At 48.7% G+C, this 27,531-nt stretch overlaps 1 protein-coding gene across 3 annotated transcripts in view; it reads left to right on the top strand.

Annotated features, from left to right (window-relative positions):
• Positions 1 to 1,225: 1,225 nt before the first annotated feature.
• LOC147014621 (amyloid beta precursor protein binding family B member 2-like) overlaps positions 1,226 to 27,531 on the top strand; it is a 41,589-nt gene continuing 15,283 nt past the window's right edge. The window contains exons 1-5 of one of the 3 annotated variants that reach the window (XM_085852743.1): positions 1,226 to 1,282; positions 3,104 to 3,724; positions 20,786 to 20,991; positions 21,205 to 21,270; positions 23,886 to 23,971. In XM_085852743.1, the coding sequence (XP_085708869.1) occupies positions 1,261 to 1,282; positions 3,104 to 3,724; positions 20,786 to 20,991; positions 21,205 to 21,270; positions 23,886 to 23,971 (1,001 nt within the window). In that variant the 5' untranslated portion in view covers positions 1,226 to 1,260. Of the gene's footprint in view, positions 1,283 to 3,103; positions 3,725 to 12,090; positions 12,569 to 20,785; positions 20,992 to 21,204; positions 21,271 to 23,885; positions 23,972 to 27,531 lie in introns of those variants that run through there. The other 2 variants (XM_085852746.1, XM_085852744.1) reach the window with 2 other exon arrangements.

The following is a 27,531-nucleotide window of genomic DNA, read 5'->3' as shown; positions in this document are numbered from 1 at the left end:
GGAGGGGGAGTTAAGGACTTGGGGGTGGGTTGAGGGGGGATGGTGGAGTTGAGTACCTGGGGGTGGGTTGAGGGGGGTGGAGTTGAGTACTTGGGGGTGGGTTGAGGGGGGTGGTGGAGTTGAGTACCTGGGGGTGGGTTGAGAGGGGTGGGTTGAGAGGGGTGGAGTTGAGTACTTGGGGGTAGGTTGAGGGGGATGGAGTTGAGTACTTGGGGGTGGGTTGAGGGGGTGGTGGAGTTGAGTATCTGGGGGTGGGTTGAGTTGAGTACTTGGAGGGTGGGTTGAGGGGGTGGAGTTGAGTACTTGGGGTAGGTTGAGGGGGTGGAGTTGAGTACTTGGGGGTGGGTTGAGGGGGGTGGAGTTGAGTACTTGGGGGTGGGTTGAGGGGGTGGAGTTGAGTACTTGGGGGTGGGTTGAGGGGGTGGAGTTGAGTACTTGGGGGTGGGTTGAGGGGGTGGAGTTGAGTACTTGGGGGTAGGTTGAGGGGGATGGAGTTGAGTACTTGGGGGTGGGTTGAGGGGGTGGAGTTGAGTACTTGGGGGTGGGTTGAGGGGGTGGAGTTGAGTACTTGGGGGTGGGTTGAGGTGGGTGGAGTTGAGTACTTGGGGGTGGGTTGAGGTGGGTGGAGTTGAGTACTTGGGGGTGGGTTGAGGGGGTGGAGTTGAGTACTTGGGGTGGGTTGAGGGGGTGGAGGTGAGTACTTGGGGGTGGGTTGAGGGGGTGGAGGTGAGTCCTTGGGGGCGGGTTGAGGGGGTGGAGGTGAGTACTTGGGGGTGGGTTGAGGGGGTGGAGGTGAGTACTTGGGGGTGGGTTGAGGGGGTGGAGGTGAGTACTTGGGGGTGGGTTGAGGGGGTGGAGGTGAGTCCTTGGGGGCGGGTTGAGGGGGGTGGAGTTGAGTACTTGGGGGTGGGTTGAGGGGGTGGAGTTGAGTACGTGGGGGCGGGTTGAGGGGGGGTGGAGTTGAGTACTTGGGGATGGGTTGAGGAATGGGATTTGATTTAATCAAAAAACATCTTTCGGGAGCAAATGTATGGACAAGATTAAATTACCATGATTGATTTATTTAATTGTTGATGTCACATTTTACATTTCGCGGAATTTTTTTTATTCCGCGGAAACTTCTAATATAATCGAATATATTTCTCGAAGGTTTAATTATTTTACAATTGTGTTACAATACAATACGTTTGAAGTTTAATCATATTACAATTCCCATCCAATCCCCTCCCACGATCACGGACCGGAAGTGCCCGGAGGGTGATGGTTCGAAGCAACGTTAACGGTAAGTGATTTGTTCTCCGAGGGAGAAACTGAAACGGGACTTCAATCGGGTGTGTGATGGATTCCCATTGGGGGGGAGAAGTGTTTCCTTGATCTGAAGAGACGGATTCGGACATGTCACGGAGGGGCCGAGATTTTGATCCGAACTGTTTTATCGGCTCCTGACTCGAGGCCTGGACGTGTTACTTGAATGTCTTGGTCGGTGTTTCGGGGGAGAGGGTCGAGTTTGGGATCCTCTCACTCCAATTGTTCCGCACATAAGTGGTGGGTGGACCCTTCTCCCAAATCGGTCAGTGCATGAACGTTGCCCCCTTTCCACCCTGCTTTCCTGAAGTGCACTAACCGAGAACCCCACCCGTTGTCCATGCATGGGTGATGCACCTCGATCCCCCCCCCGTGCGGAGCAGCTCGATCCCCCCGGTACAGTGCACCTCAATCCCCCCCCCCATGCGGACCACCTCGATCCCCCCCCATGCAGAGCACCTCAATCCCCCAGTACGGTGCACCTCGATCCCCCCCCCCGTGCGCTGCGCCTCGATGTCCCCCCTCCCGTGCGGAGCACCTCAATCCCCCCCTCCCGTGCGGAGCAGCTCGATCCCCCGGTGCAGTGCACCTCAATCCCCTCCCCATGCGGAGCTCCTCGATCCCCCCCCGTGCGCTGTGCCTCGATGCCCCCTCCCGTGCGGAGCACCTCAATCCCCTCCTGTGCAGAGCAGCTCGATCCCCTGGTACAGTGCACCTCAATTCCCTCCCCATGCGGTCGATCCCCCCCCCCGTGCGCTGCAGATGCCCCCGTGGAGCACCTCAATCCCCCGGTACAGTGCACCTCAATCCCCTCCCCATGCGGAGCACCTCGATCCCCCCCCGTGCGGAGCAGCTCGATCCCCGGTACAGTGCACCTCAATCCCCCCCATGCGGAGCACCTCGATCCCCCCCGTGCGCTGCGCCTCGATGCCCCCCTCCCGTGCGGAGCACCTCAATCCCCCCCTCCCGTGCGGAGCAGCTCGATCCCCCTGGTACGGTGCACCTCAATTCCCTCCCCATGCGGAGCACCTCGATCCCCCCCCGTGCGCTGCACCTCGATGCCCCCCCCGTGTGGAGCACCTCAATCCCCCCGGTAAGGTGCACCTCGATCCCCCCCCCCGTGCGGTGCACCCCGATCCCCCTCGTGCGGTGCACCTCAATCCCCCTCGTGCATGGTTGGTACACCCCCATCCCTGTACACATGCTGGACCCCCTGCTCCGTCGTTGTGCGGACGCCGGACCCCCTGCTCCGTCGGTGTGCGGACGCCAGACCCTCTGCTCCGTCGGTGTGCGGACGCCGGACCCTCTGCTCCGTCGGTGTGCGGACGCCGGACCCCCTGCTCCGTCGGTGTGCGGACGCCGGACCCCTCTGCTCCGTCGGTGTGCGGACGGCGGACCCCCTGCTCCGTCGGTGTGCGGACGCCGGACCCCCTGCTCTGTCGGTGTGTGGACGCCGGTCCACCCCTCTATCTGGTTGTGGGTACTGGACCTTCCCCTCCTCTTCTCCCCACCCCTTTGTTCTCTGTATGGATGGTGGATCCTTTCGATCTCTCTCTTTACATGTTCTACACAAGCATGGGCAGTGAATCTCACCCTCCGTCCGTGCATGGACAGTGGACCCCAATCAACTTTTTAGCCACGAATGTGGTTTATCATGTAGTCTTTTATCGTGAATATTTGTTTTTCACTACCTTCAACCAAGGTGATCATGTTATAAGATACTAGTTATTATAAATTACCATTCTACTCTCCACTAATTTGAAGTGGGATGCAATATCATTTCTTGCCAATCCCTCAGGATCATTCACGGACACCGTGACCCCTCACGGCTTCATGGCAGGACAAGTTTCTGTGCACAGCGGTGCTTCGGATGCTGCTAACCGCAACAGCCCAGCCAATCCTCCGACATTCCTGAAACTGCCTCTTTCACACAATGACTTCTTGGAGGTTGATTCTACCCAGGTGCTCTCCCAACCCAATCGCAAGTGCCACTCATCCATCAGCAAGACTGCCCAGTCCTTTGTACAGCCACCAGGCATCACGTCAGTGGACTGCAACGAAGATCAAAACTGTAATAAGAGCCTCAAGACAAAGAAGTGCTTAGGAAGTGATCAACGACAGTTTTTGTTCTCCGAGGGTGTTGATGATGCTTGGGATGAAAATTACGGAGGTGTTCAAACCATGATGAAAGGGGACAAAAGTGATGGGCCTGCGCATCCGGATAATCCTAAGGTTCAAGACGACAATGACTGGAGCAGTCGACCAACTTCACCATTGTTAACGGCAGGCGTATCAGTAGAGGGTGTGAGGAGGACACGAAGTTTCTATGGTATGAGGAATACCGCTGGCAGTGATGAAGATTCCAGTTGGACAACGCTATCCCAGGGAAGCGCAGGATGTAGTTCTCCAGATGATCCAGGTACCCCTGCCATTGGACCCAAATTCCACCCCCCTCCCCTTTCCCATAGTTTTCATAATTAATTGTTCAATTTTTTGAAGGAAATTAAAGTTTTTTAGATCATACTTTATTATACATTTATTTTTACACCAAATGGTCTATTTTATGATTTTGTACATTGTCTTTGTTATATATATATATAGCTAAATGATTCCACCTAATATGCTTCAGGTTTTTTTGTCTTTATTGGAAAGGCATAATTTAAAGTTTTTCCATGTATTGCAGAAGGTCTGACAAGATGGTGCCGAGGTAGCACACTTACATTTGAGCTGTCTAGTCTTGTCTGCATTTGATTCCTGACCCAACTACATACAGTCCCTCTAGAAAGTCTACACCCCCTTTCAAAATTTTCACCTTTTGTTGCTTTGTAGCCTGGAATTAAATTGCATTAAATCAGACTTTTTCAAGCTTTCTTCACACATTGTAACCCACAACTTCCAAGTGGAAAAGAAATTCTACAAATTTCTCAAAATTAATTAAATATACAAAACTACAATATCTTGGTTGGATAAGTGTCCACCCCCCCCCCCCCCCCCGAGTTAATACTTGCTGGAAGCACCTTTGACAGCAATTACAGCTGTGAGTTTGTTGGGTTAGGTCTCGACCAACTTTGCACACCTTGATTGGGCAATATTTACCCATTCTTCTGCACAAAACTGTTCAAGCTCAGTCAAGTTGCATGCGGAGCGTTGATGGACAGCAATCTTCAAGTCATGCCACAGATTTACTGTTGGATTTAGGTCGGGGCTCTGACTGGGTCACTCAAGGACATTTATCTTTTTGGTCCTGAACCACTCCAGTGTAGCTTTCGCTGTGAACTTCGTGTCATTGTTCTACTGAAAGGTGAACTTCCATCCCAATTTCAACTTTCTTGCAGAGGGTAGCAAGTTTTCTTCCAGGATTTTTCTGTATTTTGCTCCATCCATTTTCCCTTCTATCCTGACAACTGCCCCAGCCCCTGCTGATGAGAAACATCCCCATAACATGATCCTGCCACCACCATGCTTCACAGTATGGATGGTGTTCTTTGGGTGATGTGCTGTGTTAAGTTTGCGCCAAACGTAACATTTTGAATTGAGGCTAAAAAGTTCCATCTTGGTTACATAAGACCACAAAACTTTTTGCCACATGGCTTTTGAATCTCCGGAGTGTTTTTTTTCGTACCGAAAATGGGACTCAAGGTGGGGTTTTTTTGAGTGATGGCTTCTTTCTTGCCACAACCACACAGGCTAGGCTTGTGGATTGCTTGGGATATTGTAGTCACATGCACACAGTGACCAGTCTTTGCCATAAAGGCCTGTAGCTCTTTCAACGTTGCCATTAGCCTCTTGGTGGCCTCTCTGATCAGTCTCCTCTTTGTTTGGTTCTCTAATTTGGAGGGATGGCCTGATCTAGGCATGGTCTTGGTGGTACCATATGACTTCCACTTCTTAATGATTGTCTTGACTGCGCTCCAAGGGATATTCAAGGCCTTCAAAATATTTTTTATACCCATCCCCTGATCTGTGCCTTTTCACAACTTTATCCCAGAGGACTTTTGAAAGCTCCTTGGGACTCATGGTTGAGTGTTTGCTGTGAAATGCACTACCCAGCAGAGGAAACCTCCAGGAACAGCTGATTTTATTCTGAAATAATCAGAATCACTACAATTTAACACATGTGGAGGCCAATTAACTTGGTGTGTGATTTTGAAAGTGATTGGTTACACCTGAGTTAATTTACAATTGTTATTGTAAGAGAGGTGGACACTTATCCAACAAAGATATTCTAGTTTTGCATTTTTAATTAATTTTCTGAAATTTGTAGAATTTGTTTTTCACTTGGAAGTTGTGGGTTGCAATGTGTAAATTTAGATGGGAAAAGTCTGATTTAATGTAATTTCATTCCAGACTATAAGGCAACAAAAGGTGAAAATTTTGAAAGGGGGTGTAGACTTTCTATATGCACTGCATGTACTGCTTCAATTGGTGTTTTGCAGGTAGGGCTTTTGTATCACAAACTATGCCGTCCCTCAGATAGCCATTAAGCTGGGTGTCCCGTCTCCGAGCATTAGCTGGTGGATGTTAACCTTGCCACGGTGTCTCCTCGAAGAGTAGGTGAGTTATCTCCGGCACTCTGAACAAATTCCTGGCCAAATCGGCTCCAGTCGAGCAGGCCTGACCAGCTGGTTCGTGAAAGACTTGGGGGCAAAATCCTTCGCCAGTAGTCCCCAAAAAGAACATTGGAATCTGTATTTGGGGTAGTGGTAGTAGTGTTGGTGGTGGTGTAGTCTTCGTCCTCTTCCCTGTCACAGAAGGAAGCCAAATGTAACTATTTGTTCTGAATATGCAGAATAGGTGTTAAAGATGACAGCTTGCTGCCTTTGTGTTTTTAGCCAAGCAAATAATGCAGTTATCGAGGTTGTGCCATATTATAATTCAGAAAAATTATTCAGGGTGCACGATAAGGAGGAGTAAAATTATTTATTTTTTTTTACAATCATTAATTACCTCCGCCACTGAAGGTGTTCAGAGGTTATGTTTTCACCCCTCTCTGTCTGTCTGTCTGTCTGTCTGTCTGTGAGAAGGATATCTCAAAGTTGTGGACGGATTTGGTAGACAGGTTGGGTGTGTGACAAGGAAGAATTGATTTGATGTGCGCTACCGAGTGCCGTTCTAGTTATGCAAGCTTTGGTGTGACACAAGATTGCTTTTGATGCAGCACAAAAACCATTGTAGTGAAAGTTGTGTTATCAAGAGTTACTTACCCCTCCATAATCGTAACCTGATCCAATTTTACTTGTTCTCGTCCCATTGATAAATGGTGATGGAATTTCGCCACATCAGGGTGGTAAAGGGGATCGAGTTTTGTGTACTATAGCTGCATTTAGGTTAGCCGGCTTAATTTCTCATTTGCAGGATTTTTTTTTTCTCCACTGCTGCAACTGTAATCCTGGGCAACACCAGGATGAGGGTTTGTAGTCACATGCCATTATCTGTGCACTTGCACTCGGTAACGATTCAGCAAGCATGCTTAACACAACGTGCACTACGTTGATTGAAGAAAAACACTACATGACCAGCGACATCATTTGTACTGCCTGTTTGTTTTTGGACTCGTGTTGACTATTTTGCCCCAAAAATGTCTTTCTTTCTTTTCCTTTGCCATCACCTCTCCCAACAATGGATCGAGGCCCTCAATGCCGGATATGAGATCAGGACCATCTCTCTCGGCATATCTCGAGCTTACGATACAGTCCAACATCTCGCCTTGCTCTCCAAACTTTCTGCCAATGGCATCCAATTTCAAGGCCAACTCCATTCTTGGCTTACTGACTTCCTCTTCTCTTGTAGCCAACGTACGACTCTCAACGGCATCCTTTCATCTCCTCTCCATGTCAATACTGGAGTGCCCCAAGTCAGTGTTCTTGGCCAAGTCCTATTCTTAATCTTCATAAATGATCTCTCTGACTCTCTAGAATATCCCCTTTATCTATTTGCCGATGACTCCACCGTCTTCCGTGACACCGCTGATCCTTCAGACAGATAGGCAGCAGCCACTTCCCTCGATTCAGACCTTAACAAAATCACAAACTCATCAAGCACTTGGAATATGTCTTTTGATCGTGACAACTATCACTCTCACTTTCACTCTCTCTGTCTCTGTCTCTGAAAGGACCATTCCGCAAACCCTCCTATCCACTTTCTCAAAAACCCTCTCGAAGAGGTTCAGTCACTCAAACTCTTGAGTCTCACTCTCAGCCATAATCTTTCTTGGCCAAACCACATTTCAAATTTTGCTTTCAAAGCCAGCCACCGACTGGGCATCCTCTATCATACAAAGTCCTTCCTTGGCACACCTGATCTCCTATCCACACACAAGGCCTTCATCCAAAGCTTGATGGAGTACTGCTCTCCCCTCTGGGTTGGCTCCCCTGCTTTGCATTTTGCTCAGCTTGATGCCATGGAAAGCAAGGTCTTCAAGATTATTGGAATCTCCTGCGTTGAAGCTGAGTCTATGGGCCTATCACATTTCCATCACAGACAGGTTAGTTATGTATCTGTCTTCTACCACCTCCTTTCTGGTCTCGCACCCTCTGCTCTTTCTGTGCTTTGCCACCCCCAGGTTTCTACATGTTGCACACGGTCCACCATCTACCCCATTCTGGTGAAAGTACTTAAATCCAGGATCATTTCTCACCTGCACTCATTATATCCTCTTTTTATTTTCTGCCAATGGAATCGTCTCCCACATTCTCTTTGATCTCATTATTTGCTGCAGGTCTTCAAGACAGCTGTTCACCAACATCTCAGATTATCCCCAATCCAAAACCATGATCTATTCTACCCCTCTTTACCCTCCTATCCTCAAGCCTACCTCCTTCCAAATTTCCAGTTTTTCCTTTGTGAGAGTTTGCTTCTGTATCAATCTTGTCCACCCCATGCGTCCTCCCCACATCCTTTATTTGTCTGTCTCCCTCTGTTTTGTTCTTCAACCCTGCTGTTGTTGCCCACCGCCCCTCCCATCTTTCTCCTTGTTGTTCTGTTGCGTTCTGATCTGTTCAGTGTTCGAGCTCTTCCATGAGCCTTGACTTTGTATGCAAAAAACAACAACTTTAAAACCTGACTCATATAGTACAGATACTAGGTGTGCCTCCCCGTCGCTTCGCTGATTGTTTTAATCAAGAGACCATGTTATACTTTACATATACATTGCATGTCTATGTACGAATCTAAATGAGGATGTAAAATTGAATGAAACCCTTTAAAATGTCCAAAAAAGCCCTTCTAAAGTGAAATCCTTTTTCAACAACAACAACAACAAACTCTGTTGTTGTTGTTGTTGTTGTTGTTGTTTTTTTCCTCTTCCGTGTCCTTTTATATATTTTTCTCTTGCTTTGCGAAATATTACTATTACAGAATATAATTGTTAGCTTCTTCCGTTTCCTTCTAAAGGGTTCATGTTGTCCTCGAATAATAAATGTGAATGGTTTGAACCGATGTGTTTGTTGAACGCCATCCTGCTTCTCCTTCTTCGATCACTGAAAGATGAACTTTTCAAACCGCCATCGTTGTGATGAAACGGGAACCAATTTTTGTTCCAATATCAGCTTTCCTCCCTGTGCCATTTTTATGATTCTACGACAGCAGGAACCGCTAAAGCTTGAGGTCACATTGTTTCCTCTTCTCCACCTCCACCTCAACCTCCACCTCAACCTCCACCTCAACCTCCACCTCAACCTCCACCTCAACCTCCACCTCAACCTCCACCTCAACCTCCACCTCAACCTCCACCTCAACCTCCACCTCAACCTCCACCTCAACCTCCACCTCAACCTCCACCTCAACCTACACCTCAACCTACACCTCAACCTACACCTCAACCTACACCTCAACCTACACCTCAACCTACACCTCAACCTACACCTCAACCTACACCTCAACCTACACCTCAACCTACACCTCAACCTACACCTCAACCTACACCTCAGCCTACACCCCAACCTACGCCTCAGCCTACACCTCCACGTACACCCACACACCTACAGCCTCCCACCTCCACCTCCTCCCTCCCACCTCCACCTCCTCCCTTCCACCTCCTCCCTCCCACCTCAACCTCCTACCTCTCACCTCCACCCTCCCACCCTCCCACCTCCCACCCCCTCCCTCTCATCTCCACCCCTCCCTCTCACCTCCACCCCCTCCCTCTCACCTCCACCCCCTCCCTCTCACCTCCACCCCTCCCTCTCACCTCCACCCCTCCCTCTCACCTCCACCCCTCCCTCTCACCTCCACCCCTCCCTCTCACCTCCACCCCCTCCCTCTCACCTCCACCCCTCCCTCTCACCTCCACCCCTCCCTCTCACCTCCACCCCCTCCCTCTCACCTCCACCTCCTCCCTCCCACCACCTCCACCTCAACCTCAACCTCCATCGTTTTGTTTTGGCCCCATCTCTCAATTGTTAAGAATCACTTACGGAATTAAAAAACAAATTCTCACATCCGGATCTGGATCGAATCACTTCTTCTTTGTCACCCACCCAACGTGTCCACCATGTTTCGTCCGAATCCGTCCATAACTTTTTTGAGATATCCTGCTCACAGACAGACAGACAAATATGAGTGAAAACACAACCTCCGTCCTTCTTCGGTGGCGGAGGTAATAACTTTGCTGTCTCCGCTGCTTTTTCACCGCCAATTATTTTAGGGATTTAAATTTGTCCAAAGTGGACTGAGTTCTTGCTCACTCGTCCAGGAAAAAGAGCTGGATGATGAAATTTTGAATTTAATATTCATTAGCTTTTGCATTTTTCCATAACACTAAGGGCCTTTGTTATTCCACATACAGTAACCTTCCACCAATTCTTCAAAACCACCATCTGGGCATTGATCCAAGAATCTCAAGGGCAGCGCCTGTCGGTGCTGCATGCACTTCATGCACTCTCGAGTTTCTCTTTAATCTCCATCCAGCATGGAAGGCCTTTCACTCTTCATCTCTGCTTGGAAAGGTTGGGAAACTAAAGTCTATATGGCTCGGTTCAAGAAGGAAGTTTATAAATACCAGGAAAGACTCCAACATGTTAGTGCAGATGTAGCGCACTTACCTCTGAACTGTATAGTCTGGGTTTGATTCCTGATCCGACTATAAACTACCGCATTGGTGCTTCGCCGGCACGGTGTTGTATCCTAAAAGTGTGCCGTCCCTCGGGTAGACGTTCAGCCCGGTGACGCATCTGCGAGCATTAGTTGGTATAGACGTTAAAGATCCCACGGTGTCTTTCATGAAGAGTAAGTGAGTTATTACCGGCACCCTAATCGAATTATAAAGTGCTGGCCAACTGGTTCGTAAAAGACTTGGGTCAAAAACTTTCCTTGACCGACCCCACCACACGGTAGCCGTTGAATTGGTATTGTCGAGCTCACCAGGATGTGGAAAACTGTTTATGAGTGAGTGGGCTGGTCGGAGATACTTTTGTTTTGGTTATTTGGTATAGAATCGAGGTAGTGGTCGCTCAAGTAAATGTGTTTGGCAATTTGTACTCTACTCTTATCATGATACTTTGCTGGGACTCTCAGCTCTTCAACCAAATCCTGGTATTTAATGAAAGCCATTCATTTCATTTCCAATTTGTAGCCGGACTAAAAAATTTTTTTATTATTACAATTACTGTGTTGGTGATGTCCATCTTTTGGTTTAGTTAAAGCCATCTACAAATTGTACATGGAAAAATACTGGCATTTCGTTTCGTACGATGGATGGATGGATGGATGGATGGATTCACCGACCTCCCACCCCAGGTGAGTACATAATATGTGGAGTAGAGCGCCTCTTGGTGAATGATCTGGTTCCCCCATGCCCCTCCCTCCCCCATCCCCCTCCCTCCCCCCTTGTAACCTTGAGGCATATAATGTTATCTTAACGACGAGCACTAGGATTTGAGCTCCTACAAGAGAATGTGATCAATTCTGCATTAAAGATTCGAGGTACAATGCAGTGAATTTTAGGGCTTGTGGCTCTTGTAGATTATAGTAGATCTTGACACGCCTGCAAAATTAGAGTGAGGGGAGTGGAGCTGGTTGTGGGGGGGGGGGGGATTGAATGATGTTATCCCGTTTAAAGCGGCTGGGCGGTTCCTATGATTTGATCACATCCCCGTCCACACAGCCTTTGATCTTCTCATACCCTTGTCTTTGTGCGTTCCGTCCTCTGATCGTATCTTGCTCAATTCTGCGATTATGCCTGATGAGGAAGGATGGCGTGAGGGCGGGTAGAGTTATCGTGTAGTGATCGCCGGCTTGATACCCCTCCCTCGCTTCCCCATGCGCTTGCCGTGCTGAGATCCCTCTCCTCCCTTTTCTCCCCTTGCTGTGCCGAGACTCTCCCTTGCCTTCCTGCATGCTCCTTACTTGCCTTCCTGCATGCTCCTTACCGTGCTGATACCCCTCTCTGCATACTTCTTGCCGTGCTGATACCCCCCCAACCAATGCATTATTGTACTGTGTATACACACTCCTTGTCATGCTGATACACCTCCCTACACACTCCTTGCTGTGCTAAGAACCTCTCCCCACGTGCTCCTTGCCATACTGATACACCTCCCCGCACACTCCTGACTGTGCTGAGACCCCTCCCCACGTACTTACTGTGCTGATACACCTCCCCGCACACTCCTTGCTGTGCTGAGAACCTCTCTCCCCGCATGCTCCTGGCCGTGCTGAGACCCCTCCACACGCTCTTTGCCGTGCTGAGACCCTCCCCTCACACCCCTTGTCGTGCTGAGATCCCTCTCCTCCCTTTTCTCCCCTTGCTGTGCCGAGACTCTCCCTTGCCTTCCTGCATGCTCCTTACTTGCCTTCCTGCATGCTCCTTACCGTGCTGATACCCCTCTCTGCATACTTCTTGCTGTGCTGATACCCCCCCCAACCAATGCATTATTGTACTGTGTATACACACTCCTTGTCATGCTGATACACCTCCCTACACACTCCTTGCTGTGCTAAGAACCTCTCCCCACGTGCTCCTTGCCATACTGATACACCTCCCCGCACACTCCTGACTGTGCTGAGACCCCTCCCCACGTACTTACTGTGCTGATACACCTCCCCGCACACTCCTTGCTGTGCTGAGAACCTCTCTCCCCGCATGCTCCTGGCCGTGCTGAGACCCCTCCCGCACGCTCTTTGCCGTGCTGAGACCCTCCCCTCACACCCCTTGTCGTGCTGAGACCCCTCCCCACACTGTGCTCCTTACTCTGTCATCAATAGTGCATAGTTGTCATGCTGAGCAAGGATTACACCCTGGCAATAATCATCGTAGACTTGCAGGGTGGGTGCTTTGTGTGATCGTCATGATGTTTTTTTTAAAAACATTTATTATTTTACTGTGTATGTATTTATAAAATGCTTTTTAAAGATCCACCTTCACTGCTGATGCAGCACGTGTCCATGATTAGCCCTTTAAATGACGTTCCACTCGCATAGATCGTTGCAAATTCAAAATGCGCAAAGTACGTCTGTGTAATGTATCCCCATTTTAAACTGATCCTTTCGATCAACCTCACCAAGTACATGTCAAATCACATGATTTTCATTGAATTGCATCCATATCGAGATTTTATTAGTTTATTTGTTGACAAAATGTGCTGGTCCACGTCTGTCTGTCTATTCATTGAGTGCGTTCATACCGATCGTCCGTTTTGTAAAGGTGTTCCTTCGTGTATGCACGGATATTTGGGCTGGATCGAAATGTTTTATAAATCATGACGGTACTGTTTGCCAATTACTAATTAATTGGTTTGTAAATTTTTTTGGAGTTGCCAAGGTATCACGGTTACCTGTCATACGTGACAAACAATGTCCTGATCACATGCAGTTCCATTTGCGCAGAGAGCTATCGCCGCATGCGACCATTTGAGGTTGCCTTTCTGTTCATCCGGAATGATGTTTTAAGAACTGCTTGCTTTCTAACGTCCAAAGGCTCGAGAACCTTCACTGCCGGTGAGGATAATGAGGAGGCGCGGGGCTCTTACCTGGACGCCATTTGTCGGTGATCTATTGCTTCAATGGGCATTTACCCTTTATTTGCTTTTGTCTGAAAGGGAATCCTCCCCTCCCCCCCCCCCCCAACACTCCTCTCCTCCTTTACTGCTGTTGTTGTTTTTTTTTCTGTTTTCCTTCCAACTGCTTCATTGCCAACCTTTGCATATGTAATATATAGACCCATAATTTGTATTCACTCAATCATCTCTGCAAAGTTAACATAATTCCCAAATACATGGCCTTCGGTCACTGAACTAGTTAGACTTCATACACAGGCCTGCCGTGTGGATAAATATTGTTGTGATGTTTTCTTCTCTTTTTTTTTTTGCTCCACAGTTTCTAAGGCTCATGGAGGAGCTGCTACATGCAGGCAGACACATGAAACAATGTCTGACTTGACTTCAGGCAAACACAGCTGGTGACCTTGGTGGAAGCGACACAACTTTCCAGCACCCTCTGGGTGCCGGCAACTCCGTCTTGTAACCTATTTTCTCTCTGCAATCTGCAGAGCAATTGGGGAGATATTCCCTCCCCTCCCCCTGCTTCATCACCCTGACAAGTGGTTGATCCTTGGGGCAGGCCTCCTGTTGGCTTAACGGTTAAGGTGGCTGGGTTATGATCTTAGGGTCTTGAGTTTGAGCTCCTGTTCATGCCGTTAGATAACACCAGGTGGGTTCACTCAGCCTGTCATCCTTCTGAGGTCGGAAAAATGAGTACCAGCTTCCTGGAAACAAGGGGAACTGCATCAGCAGCACAGCCACGCTCCCAGCAATCATGCAACCATCGGCCACAGGCTGCATACGAAATAGTAGTATCCATATGGTTTATCTGCTGGGAAGCAGCACGTACCAATTTTACACTCTTTGGTATGACTCTGCCAATCGAACCGCCGACCTCAGATCACTTGATTTGAGGCTTCTAAGCATTCCCATGAAAATCTCTCGAGTTGTCATTTTGCAAAATGGTGGAAGGACTTTCAATCTATCTATTTTTGGTTTTGAGTGAGGAGAGGTTTATGAAAGGGTGAACGACTCTTACTTGCTTTTCGAGCCTGGTGTTGGCTCGGTGGTTAGGCTGGTGGCTTGGGATCCTAGGGTCCTGAGTTCAAGCCCTGTTTTCCATTAAATTAACACCAGGTGTGGTTGACTCGGCCTGTCATCCTTCTGAGGTCGGCGAAATGAGGACCAGTGTACTGTATAAGGGTACAGCATTATTGGCATAGTCACGCCCCAACAAAATGATAGCTTCCCGGCAGCTAAGCTGCCATACGCAAGAAGAAGACTTGCTTTTCAAAAAAATTTTGTAAGCTTCTGACAGATTAATGAAGGTTTGGGCTGCGGAGAGATATGGGTTCAAACCCAGCTGAAGAAGCTACATTCATTAAATCGTTGGATTCAAAGATTCCAGATACTGAGCGAGGAAAGTTTCATGAAAGATTTTTTTTTTTTGAACACTGTGCATACAATCTACAAAGATGAATACTGGGATGGTTGAAAGCAGTACCCTCCACTCTACATCCTACACCCACCCTGAAGTTCATTGCATTTTCACCAGTTACAGCGAGGTGATCGTCTGCGCTCAGAGCACGCAGACACGTATACACGGCCTCTGATATCTCGTCCACAATCTCAGACCGATATCCTCACAAAGGTTCCTTCACCATTTGATACCAGAAGTAACCGCATAGTGACGGGTGAGGAGAATGAGGAGGGTGTGGAAGAACCTCATAAATCCACTGTCCTGCACTAGGATTGCACGTCATGCTGGTGATGATGTTCTGCGTCATCGAGGAGGAAACTCATGCCATCGTGCAGCAATTCCGGTCGTTTCCGATCCAACACTGAACACTTCTCTGGGGGAGCAGGGATGAGGTGTAAATACCTTTGCATAACACACTCTGCTCACAGTCTGTTTCTGAGGCACACGATGGTCGAGCACAAGGCAGGATGTGCATCACCTTCAGTGCTCTTTGGATAAAGGAGGAAGTTTACTTCTTGGGGACTGGTGACCGCGATTCAACGCTTTGCTTCTTCGACTGAGGATCAAATGAATTCATCCATTTTTTTTATCTCTCGTCAATTTGTTTGCCAGGGAAAGGTCACCCTTGCTTTGCTTGCACTGCAGATGAGTTGTGCACCTCATCATGCATATAGACACCTCATCATTATTGATAACATGTGGAACCCATTTTATAAAAATCTTCCTCTCGCAGTTTTTCTGTCTGTCTGCGAAATGTGCTTGCAGAGGAAATGTCTGCTTCCTGTACAATTCCGTTACCAGTAATGCTTTGATTCTGCCTTAGAAATGGCATCAACCCTCTGAACATGTTCTTCATCAGTCAAAGTGGTTATTGGGCCTTCACTTGCGCCTTCTTCAACTTTACTCACCACTACCATAGAGGATGTCCACACGCCTCGGGATGGTTTCATACGAAGGGGAAAGGTCACCAAAAGCCTCCATGATAAGCTGATAATTCTCTTGTGGAGGTTTTCCAAGGTCACTGAATTATATAATTTTAATGTTGCACATACGTATTGTTGCGGAAATGGCCCTGAGTATGCTACTAAATATAGGATTAGCTCAGATCCCCCATTAAATGCATGTTTAGCCAGGCTGTTCAGTAAAATGGACGTTACATGTGTGTCGGGAGGTGTCACGGGCTGTTATTTGTTTGTGCATTGGTGGTGTGCCGAGGGCTTCCTCTTCTTCTTCCTTCCCCTCTCCGGACGAGGCCCCGCCCAGTCGGCTGAGAGGGAGTGGCCAAAAAGAGGAAGTAAAACTAAGGGGAGGAGTTTGTCGGCTTCAATAAGGGGAGGAGCCGGTGGGCAGCAAACGGAGACCTCTTGGAGTAGTTCAGTTTGGGGAAACAGTTGGTTTCGAGGTGTGCTCGGGCTTTGAGGTGAGAAGGAAAGGAAAAGGTGGAAAAAGAAACTGAGAGGACGGAGGTGATTCTGCCGTGAGAGAAACGGCAGTCTGCTTTGAGAGGCGAGCGTAGAAAAGGAAAGACTGGTGATTCTGCTGAGAGAGAAACTGCAGTTGGCCGAGTCCGGCCGGTGGTGGAACTGAGAGTGCCGAAGCTGCTATCTGCTTTGAGAGGACCTGGCTGCTGTGTGAGTCTGGAGTCGGCTTCAAGAGGAGGTGATCGACAGGTTCAACCTGCGTCTAACGACGGAGCCTCTGACGGTCCCTACTCACCTCACGGCTTGACGATGTCTTTGAATCTCATGGACCCAGCCTGCCGGAGCCTGGCACCTCGATTTGGCCTTGTCTGGTGAACAGGCCAGGCCTGGACTTGTATGCTGGGCCTTGAGAGAAATCAGCTGAAGCCCATCGTCGATCTGACGGTCTAGTGCAGTCGACCTCGCGGGGTTTGAACGTGCCGAGGCTGCGTGCACGGGCGCTGCCGGGAGCAAGAGTACGACCCTCCATTTTGCCACGCGGCGTGTTTGAGCTTGGGGCTCGAATCCGTGGACATTGGCTTGTTACGAGCGACATTCGTGTTTTTTGACACTTTCCTCTCATCCATGTCAGGTCAGGTTAGATCTGTGACCTGCTACAGGTACCATGTAAACCTGTACTAACTTGTTCCATGGTCGGGTTGTCTGCGACTAAGCCGTCTCCCCCACCAGGTTTTCTGGTGAGGAGGGTGTTTGGATATGGACACCCAGCAGGATTAAAAACAAAACCTGTCAAAGGGTGGAGGAGCTTCTTGTGAGCCAACGGCCATCCATATCTAGTGCCCAACTGTGTCTGCGGATGTCCTCCTGTAGTTTGGTTACTTTTTTATTAGGAGGTTGGTGGCAGGATTTGCACTCCGGCCACCGTAAAACCCTTCATTCCGCAAAACACAAAAACACAAAAAAAATCTGAAAACCCACTCCGTGGGAGTACCTCCTGTGCAGCTTCCCTTCGCAGGGCAGCGCACCAGACGACGGGATTGGGGCAAAGCCTTCGGGACCCCCAATCTTTGATGATAGGAGGGAAACCACGGGGTAACATCCCTGGGTCAGATTGCGGGAGAGTGTGTCGGAGTGGTGCTGAGGTGTTGTCCACCAGACGGCGGTCTCCTTGGGTTAACCTGAGGTGGTCCCTTCGGGTGGGTGCCTGGAATGTCCTATCCCTAAGAGAGGATGATCACCTGTCTCTGTTATCATCTGAGCTCAAGCGTTTGGACATCGGGATTGCAGCTCTCTCTGAGGTTCGGAGACCGGATTGCGGCGAGATAATGGTGGGTGGTTACACCTACTATTGGTCTGGTCGCTCTGATGGTTACCATACCCAAGGAGTTGCTGTAGCTGTGTCCAATCAGCTGACCCCAATGATAATTGAGGTAACACCGGTCAACGAGCGTATTATGAGATTAAGGATTCGTCACTCCTTAGGTGTCATTTCCCTGGTCTCTGTTTATGCTCCGACTGAGGCGAGTGATCTCACCATGAAGGATGCATTCTACGCCACGCTCGAGTCTGTGGTTGATCAGTGCCCCAGACGAGATACACTTCTAGTCTTGGAGGATTTCAATGCATCGACTGGAGCTGATAGGGATGCTTATGAGGTGTGTGTTGTTCCCCATGGGTCAGGAACTATGAACCAGAATAGCACTAAGTTCCTTGACTTTGCAAGAAGTCATGGACTTAGGGTGGCTGGTTCATGGTTTCAGTGCCCACAAGCTCATCGCTGGACTTGGTATTCCAACGCTGGCGGTGTGGCAAAGGAGATTGACCATGTCCTCATTGACGGTCGTTGGAGGATGATCCAGAACTGCAGGGTCTCCTGGAGTGCGCAGTTCCTCAATACTGACCACAGGCTTGTTGTAGCAACTCGAAGCACCTTTAATCCTGGAGAATGGTACCATCCCAGCCTAGGCTGGATGTTGGCAAGCTCAGGGATGAGAGAGTAGCTGAGGAGTTTGCGAACAGGCTGAGTGGACACTTGGGGGGTCTGGGTGCTTTGGGGGGTCCTGAAGAGTTGTGGAGTGCCTTCAAGACCACCGTCCTTGATGTTGCCGGTGGATGTCTTGGAACTCACCGCAGGGCAAAGAAGAATTTTGTCTCTCAAGGGACACTGGATACCATTGACCAGAGTTGCAGGGCCAGGCTGAATGGCAGAGCTGAGCTGCTCAGGAAGCTGAGGCGTAAAACTGTACGTGCACTGAGGGTGGACAAGGAGGCCTATGTGCGAGGAATCTGTGAGGGGGTAGAGCATCACCTGTGGACAGGTGATTCTCGTCCCACTTACAGGGAATTCGCGCATTGCGTTCATCCAAACCCATCCCTCGGAGCACTGCAGTTAGAGCAGAGAATGGTAGGCTCTTGACAGAGGACAGAGACTGGCAGAAAACGCTTGGCATCTGACAAAACCAGTCTGTAACTGGGGTCTATTTCCCCAACTGGTGAGGTCCAGGATTACGTTTTGTATCGCGATTGAAGACGCATGACTCGAGGCCTGTGCCGAGCCAGCCGGCGTTGTATACCCCGTAGATGGCGGTGGTGAGGGTGGCGCCAAGACTCGGGTGAGAATCCCGCCACCCCGGATCTGTAACAGTATGTATGTAAAAATCTCACTCTCAATGTTCCTCGATCCACTGCTTACCTTGGAGCGGTCCAATTACTGCTATCCCTTGAGGAAGGTTGGTATTGGTACTCGACACAAATCCATTTCAAAAGCTGCGAGCAGGTTGGCATGATAATGTGATGCAAAATGTTTTGAAATGACCCTCGTCATCTCAGGAGAATTACCACATTGCTCTTGGCTCGTCGGTTAAAAACCCAGCTCGTTAACCGATGACCTTCAGATGAGGTTAATCTGTCCACCGTTCCTGGCCTGGCCTAAATCTGATGGCAGTATATACTTTGTGGTTGACGTGTAATGCCTTCAGGGCCACTTGTAATGGGCACTATTATATAATCTATATAAATATTTTCAAGTGTTTGTGCATTTGTATGGTATTCTTTCACCGCCGAACCTAGCACCTAGGATCCCCAAATTTTGGGTGTATGTACTGTACTTCATTATCTGGGCAGGGTTTTAAGCTACTGCACGATGGCCTTTACGTCCACTTTGAAGGTACCAAAGACCGCTATAAAGTATATCTTGGGATGTGGGGTCAGGCAGTGCCCCTACCGTCCTGCAGGCAAAAGGTAACCACCATGAGGCCAATAACTCCATCGATCTTTGTTTCCCGTTTCTTTCTCCATGTGTTTAACAAGTTCACCATTTCAGGTCACCCCCCCCCCCCATCCGAAGCCATGATGTTTTCTACACCGGTTAAATCGCTCTCACCCTCCCAAATTTTTGCTTATGTGTCCATCTTGTCCACCCCTTGCGTTCTCCCCTCCCCCTCATCGTTACCTGCATCCCTTGTTTCTCCATCTACCTTCTTCTGCCCTGCTGTTGGCATTTCCTCCTTTCTCCTGCTGGTCCCTTTATGCTGTGTCCTGATCTGTTCTGTGTCCTAGCTCTTCCACGAGCCTAGACCGTGTTTATGAAAGAAAAAAAAATCTTCAATGTCCAACACGTCCCGAAACCACCACCAGGAGAAGCTCACCCAGCCGGACAGTGTCGGCTAACCTCTCCTACCTCCCAGGCAGTACTGGGTAGCCCCTGCTCGTACTAAATATAAAAGGATGGCACTACCAACATGCCCATAACCAAAACAAAATATACAATTGATATTAAAACCAGTTTTTAGAAAAAGTTTTCAAGATGTCCCATTTGGCCACTGTAGATTCAATGATCCTTTCCTCCATTGCAAGAGTGAAACGCCTTGCGGGTACCTTAATACTCAAACAGGTGGAGTGGGTCTTTTCCGCTGAGTGAAGCCGTTCCTCCGGCTGACGCTCTTGTATTGTAGTCGTGCACGTCATCGCTGCGGTACTCAACTGAACGTATTACAGGAAGTGGGCTTTGAACTCACGTTTGGTATAAAGACAGGCGTGTGATCCTCCCTCTACATCCAGACATTGCAACAATTTTAGGGTTTTTGAACCTTTTTCTAACGGTAGTCTGTGCAACACTCAATTTTTATTTTTAGAGAGTGATCATATTTATTAATTGGAGATTTTTTATTTTTGGATGGGTATCATATTTATTAATAGGAAACGCCTCTTATTTCTGGGATGAAATAATACTGCAGCATTTTGCTTTGCTATTTAATGGGAACAATTATATAGTTTTTTTTTTGTTTTTTTTGTCATACTTGTGGAATAAAAAAAGAAGCATAATCTTCTTCTACCTCCTAATTTCCCTTTTATAAAGGCGTGAGGCCTAATGGCACGAAGCTGCTGCTGCCCCACCTTTTGTACAATACTCCTCCACCGCCCTTTATCCCCAGTCAACTCTCTCCAATATCCCTCCACATATCTTACTTGCAACCCTCCTCACACTATCTTCCCATCCAGGCTGAAGTCGACCTCTTTTCCACCGACTCTGCTCCCACAACCCGTAACAATGGAAAAATCGTGTTTTTATCTCGTTCATCAATTGCTTGCTGCTTGTCACGCAGATGAGACTTGGGATGACTCTGGCTATGAGCTGGACCAGGGCCTGCCTCCCGGTTGGAAGCGGATTTCCGACACCACCGGGACATATTACTGGCACATCCCAACGGGGACGACCCAATGGGACCCGCCATCGATTCCGACGTCTTGTGCTTCGACCATCGCCAGCCCCAGTCCCGGCGATTTGACCCACTCGCCAACGTTGTCACAGGTCTAAACATCAGATGGGGTTGGCCGACAGTGCTGCCTCCACCTTACAGACCAGTTCTTGCTCAGATCAAAAAACTAAATTGTTATGTTTTTAAAACGTGAAATACCACGCTGCTCACTCTACCTATTGCTACCCCTTTCCTCCCCTTTCAGTCACATTAAAAGCAATATCTCCTTTGTACCAAATGATTCGACCTTTACTGTATTCCTGCAGTGGAAAGGCAAGCAGGTGACTCCTTGGCCAGGGTGCGGCAGACAATCAGATGCTGAAATCCTCAAGGTAAGTGTGCTGTTATGTCTACCGGTTCATGGGAAGACAGAATTGAGTTTGTAGAGACAAGAGATGAGCATTCCGTGTTTGGTGAGAGAAGGCAGAAGGTGAGAAAGATGATTTGTATGAATTGTGGGAAGATTGCTTTCTCATAACTAGAGAGTTCATGGAACACCTTACCCCACAGTCTTGAGAAAAATTACATGGAAAGGATTTTAAACTCTTTCTTTGTATTTTGCATTAAACAAACAGTGCAAGGTGCCACCATGTTTGTCTGAAAGCTTAATCTCACAGTTGCTCTACCCTCCGGGCATGACGGAGTGAATGTTGAATCTCACAGTTGCTCTACCCTCCGGGCATGACGGAGTGAATGTTGAATCTCACAGTGACTCTACCCTCAGGGCATGACGGAGTGAATGTTGAATCTCACAGTGACTCTGCCCTCAGGGCATGACGGAGTGAATGTTGAATCTCACAGTGACTCTGCCCTCAGGGCATGATGGAGTGAATGTTGAATCTCACAGTGACTCTACCCTCAGGGCATGAAGGAGTGAATGTTGAATCTCACTGTGACTCTGCCCTCAGGGCATGACGGAGTGAATGTTGAATCTCACAGTAACTCTACCCTCAGGGCATGACGGAGTGAATGTTGAATCTCACAGTGACTCTACCCTCAGGGCATGACGGAGTGAATGTTGAATCTCACAGTTACTCTACCCTCAGGGCATGACGGAGTGAATGTTGAATCTCACAGTGACTCTGCCCTCAGGGCATGACGGAGTGAATGTTGAATCTCACAGTTACTCTACCCTCAGGGCATGACTGAGTGAATGTTGAATTTCACAGTTACTCTACCCTCAGGGCATGACGGAGTGAATGTTGAATCTCACAGTGACTCTACCCTCCGGGCATGATGGAGTGAATGTTGAATCTCACAGTGACTCTGCCCTCAGGGCATGACGGAGTGAATGTTGAATCTCACTGTGACTCTGCCCTCAGGGCATGATGGAGTGAATGTTGAATCTCAGTTACTCTTCCCTCCGGGCATGATGGAGTGAATGTTGAATCTCACAGTTAATCTGCCCTCAGGGCATGACGGAGTGAATGTTGAATCTCAAGTTAATCTGCCTTCAGGGCATGACGGAGTGAATGTTGAATCTCACAGTGACTCTACCCTCAGGGCATGACGGAGTGAATGTTGAATCTCACTGTGACTCTACCCTCAGGGCATGACGGAGTGAATGTTGAATCTCACAGTTACTCTACCCTCAGGGCATGACGGAGTGAATGTTGAATCTCACAGTTAATCTGCCTTCAGGGCATGACGGAGTGAATGTTGAATCTCACTGTGACTCTGCCCTCAGGGCATTACAGAGTGAATGTTGAATCTCACAGTTACTCTACCCTCAGGGCATGACGGAGTGAATGTTGAATCTCACAGTGACTCTACCCTCCGGGCATGACGGAGTGAATGTTGAATCTCACAGTGACTCTGCCCTCAGGGCATGACGGAGTGAATGTTGAATCTCACAGTGACTCTACCCTCCGGGCATGACGGAGTGAATGTTGACTCTCACAATTACTCTACCCTCAGGGCATGACGGAGTGAATGTTGAATCTCACAGTGACTGCCCTCAGGGCATGATGGAGTGAATGTTGAATCTCACAGTTACTCTACCCTCAGGGCATGACGGAGTGAATGTTGAATCTCACAGTGACTCTACCCTCAGGGCATGACGGAGTGAATGTTGAATCTCACAGTTACTCTGCCCTCAGGGCATGACGGAGTGAATGCTGAATCTCACAGTTAATCTGCCTTCAGGGCATGACTGAGTGAATGTTGAATTTCACAGTTAATCTGCCTTCAGGGCATGACGGAGTGAATGTTGAATCTCACAGTGACTCTACCCTCCGGGCATGACGGAGTGAATGTTGAATCTCACAATTACTCTGCCCTCAGGGCATGATGGCATGAATGTGGAATCTCACAGTGACTCTACCCTCAGGGCATGAGACTGTAAATAATTCTCCAAGTACTGCTAAATGGGAGGGTTTTCAAAGTGTCAAGAAGGCGATTTTGTGTTTGACAGTGTTCAAGTATGTGATTCGATTGAAGTGAAATAAATGTTTTAAAGACTGTGGAAAAAAGAAGCCTCTCGGAAGTTTACCACCGTTGTTGTAGCATCTTTTACACCACCTCGTTTAACACGTCACATTAGTTATTCTTGACTGCTGTTTGTGTTCTTTATGACGTCCCTAAAAACTGTAAGTTTCCTGTTTGGAATGATTTTCAATCATGTTTGACTGCCAGGCAGGCAGACAGAGTTAAGCACTTACCTTACTCCTCTGTGCACATGCACGATCGGGATGAGATTCTGTACACTTTTCCAATTTCTGAGCCTAAGTACTGCTCACCTGCCAGTTCGTCATCTACAGTGTTCAAAATATACGGGTATCATTCAATTGAAGTTCAGTAGTTCCTCGACCATTGAGACATCCGTAGACAGATAAACAGACAAAGTGAACCAACCCTGCTTTTTGCTTCGCACGTGAGAGATAATGTGCAAGATAGCCTCCATATGAAGTCCAATAAACCAGCACAATGTTACTTTGTGTACGCGTAGGAATTGCATGCTGTCACAGTGAACCCTGACCCCAGCCTGAAGGAGTTTGAGGGAGCGACACTTCGCTATGCATCACTTAGACTGGGGTAAGCACAGTTATATTTCTGAGGTTCTGCATGACATGACAGTCACCATGTTTTATTTTATTTATTTATTATTATTGTACTGCTACAGAGATGCCATTGTTACAAAAGCATTTTGCTAAAAATTCCGACCAATTGTGTCCAAGTAAAGGCCCAGTCACACCTTGACGTTTTAGCCAGCTTATGCCGATTTTTGGAAAATTTGTCTAAAACGCTGGTACACGTTGAATACGTTATGGGTAAGTTTTGATAACATTGAGAGCACGCTGAAAAACACTGCCATACGTCGTTGTACGCTGGCTTTAAATGTTGTACTTATCGGTTGTCCTCAAATTTTCCATGCTTGAAATTTTAAGACTTATGCCAGCGTATGACTCACACGTTCCGCATAATGCCGGCCATTAGTTGTCGGCACGTCACGCGATTGTTGACACACGTTACTTGTAAGTTACTCATAAGTCGAAACACGTCGAGGTAATGTTTAGCGTACCCGAAACTTATTTCTAACCTATGAGGAACGTGTTGTACTCACGTTGCGCGATCGGTGACACACATCGACACACGTTACTTGTAAGGTGCTCATAAGTCGAAACACATCAATGTAATTGTTAGCGTCAGTGTTCCAGACTCCCTGGTTTTATTTTTTTTTTTCTTCCTTCCTTCGGTATGATGGTGATTTTGACACTTCGATTTCTTGTGCGGTTATAATATAATATAATTAATATTCTGGGTCAGATTGCGGGAGAGTGTGTCGGAGTGGTGCTGAGGTGTCGTCCACCAGACGGCGGTCTCCTTGGGTTAACCTGAGGCGGTCCCTTCGGGTGGGTGCCTGGAATGTCCTATCCCTAAGAGAGGATGATCACCTGTCTCTGTTATCATCTGAGCTCAAGCGTTTGGACATCGGGATTGCAGCTCTCTCTGAGGTTCGGAGACCGGATTGCGGCGAGATAATGGTGGGTGGTTACACCTACTATTGGTCTGGTCGCTCTGATGGTTACCATACCCAAGGAGTTGCTGTAGCTGTGTCCAATAAGCTGACCCCAATGATAATTGAGGTAACACCGGTCAACGAGCGTATTATGAGATTAAGGATTCGTCACTCCTTAGGTGTCATTTCCCTGGTCTCTATTTATGCTCCGACTGAGGCCGAGTGATCTTACCGTGAAGGATGCATTCTACGCCACACTCGAGTCTGTGGTTGATCAGTGCCCCAGACGAGATACACTTCTAGTCTTGGGGGATTTCAATGCATCGACTGGAACTGATAGGGATGGTTATGAGGTGTGTGTTGGTCCCCATGGGTCAGGAACTATGAACCAGAATAGCACTAAGTTCCTTGACTTTGCAAGAAGTCATGGACTTAGGGTGGCTGGTTCATGGTTTCAGCGCCCGCATAAGCTCATCGCTGGACTTGGTATTCCAACGCTGGCGGTGTGGCAAAGGAGATTGACCATGTCCTCATTGACGGTCGTTGGAGGATGATCCAGAACTGCAGGGTCTACCGGAGTGCTCAGTTCCTCAATACTGACCACAGGCTTGTTGTAGCAACTCTAAAGCTGCACCTTAAATCCTGGAGAATGGTACCATCCCAGCCTAGGCTGGATGTTGCCAAGCTCAGGGATGAGAGAGTAGCTGAGGAGTTTGCGAACAGGCTGAGTGGACACTTGGGGGTCTGGGTGCTTTGGGGGTCCTGAAGAGTTGTGGAGCACCTTCAAGACCACCGTCCTTGATGTTGCCGGTGGATGCCTTGGAGTTCACCGCAGGGCAAAGAAGAATTTTGTCTCTCAAGGGACACTGGATACCATTGACCAGAGTCGCAGGGCCAGGCTGAATGGCAGAGCTGAGCTGTTCAGGGAGCTGAGGCGTAAAACTGTACGTGCACTGAGGGTGGACAAGGAGGCCTATGTGCGAGGAATCTGTGAGGGGGTAGAGCATCACCTGTGGACAGGTGATTCTCGTCCAGCTTACAGGGGAATTCGCGCATTACGTTCATCAAGCCCATCCCTCGGAGCACTGCAGTTCGAGCAGAGAGTGGTAGGCTCTTGACAGAGGAGTCTGAAGTGAAGGCCCGCTGGGCCGGTTACTTTGAGCGGTTGTACCAGGCTGATCCCCCAGCTGTCGAGTTGGACGTCAAGGGTGTTACAATCCCTGTTGCTGACCCTCGAATCAACTGTGGTCCACCATCGCTTGTGGAAACACGGGCTGCGGTGAACCAGTTGAAACGGGGCAAAGCTCCAGGGATCTGTGGCATCCATGCTGAACTACTCAAGGCTGGTGGAAATGCTGCACTCGCGTCGTTGCATGCAGTTTTGTGCTCTGCCTGGAACACAGGCATCATCCCAACTGACTGGAAGAGGGGCCTTGTTGTCCCTCTCTGGAAAGGGAAGGGTGATCGCCAAGACTGCAACAACTACCGAGGGTGACGCTGCTCTCAGTGCCGGGCAAGGTCTTTGCTCGGATAATTCTTGATAGGGTTCGCCACCATCTGCTTGAGCACCAGCGTCCAGAGCAGTCAGGCTTTACACCAAAGAGGTCAACGATTGACCGTATCCTTGCTCTTCGTGTCCTCACTGAACGCAGACGAGAGTTTCGGCAGGGGCTGCTTGCAGCCTATGTTGATCTCTGTAAAGCGTTCGATTCAGTGAATCGGGATGTCCTCTGGAGGATTCTTGGTCTTCGTGGGGTGCCACCGAAACTGATCGATCTGATGTCTGAACTCTACTCTGGTACTGAGAGTGCTGTGAAGTGTGGTGGTACCGCCTCTGACTTATTTCCAGTTGTTACTGGAGTTCGTCAGGGATGTGTACTTGCCCCCACACTTTTCAGCACTTGTATGGACTGGATTTTGGGAGGATGTCGGAGAGATCAAGTTGCGGTGCATCGTTTGGCAATGTCAAGATCTCGGACCTTGATTTTGCAGATGATGCAGTCATCTTTGCGGAGACTTTAGACATCCTCTTGGGGGCCCTCGAGGTGCTGAATGAGGAGTCGGAGCCGTTGGGATTACGGATTTCTTGGGTCAAAACAAAGAGATCCAGGCTTTCGGTGACATCTTGGATGCTGCTGTCCTGTCTGTGTCTGTTTGTGGTGAGGATGTTGAGGTCGTGGATAGATTCACTTACCTTGGCAGTGATATTCATGTCTCCGCAGGTTGTGAGCCGGAGGTCAATAGACGTCTGGGTCGGGCCTGGGGAGTCATGGATTCACTGGATCATGGGGTGTGGCGCTGCCGGTACCTGTGCGGGAGGACGAAAGTCCGAGTCTTCAGGTCCTTGGTACTTCCAGTCTTGCTCTATGGGTGCGAGACTTGGACTTTGACCAAGGATCTGAGACGGAGACTTAATTCCTTTGGTACCAGGTCTCTTCGGAGAATCCTTGGCTATCGCTGGTCGGATTTTGTGTCCAACGAGCGGTTGCTGAGAGAGACTCGGATGAGATTTGTTACCTGCATAGTCCGTGAGCGTCAGCTGCGGCTGTATGGACATGTGGCTCGTTTTCCTGACGCTGATCCTGCTCACCAGATTCTCTCAGCGAGGGAGTCTCATGAGTGGAGGAGGCCAGTG

The sequence above is a fragment of the Eptatretus burgeri genome, chromosome 13, assembly GCF_056783735.1.
Source record: "Eptatretus burgeri isolate ZD-2024b chromosome 13, Ebu_testis_v1, whole genome shotgun sequence".
NCBI lineage: Eukaryota > Metazoa > Chordata > Myxini > Myxiniformes > Myxinidae > Eptatretus > Eptatretus burgeri.
The sequence above is the reverse complement of the archived record's forward strand: the minus strand, read 5'-3'. Positions and strand labels throughout refer to the sequence as shown.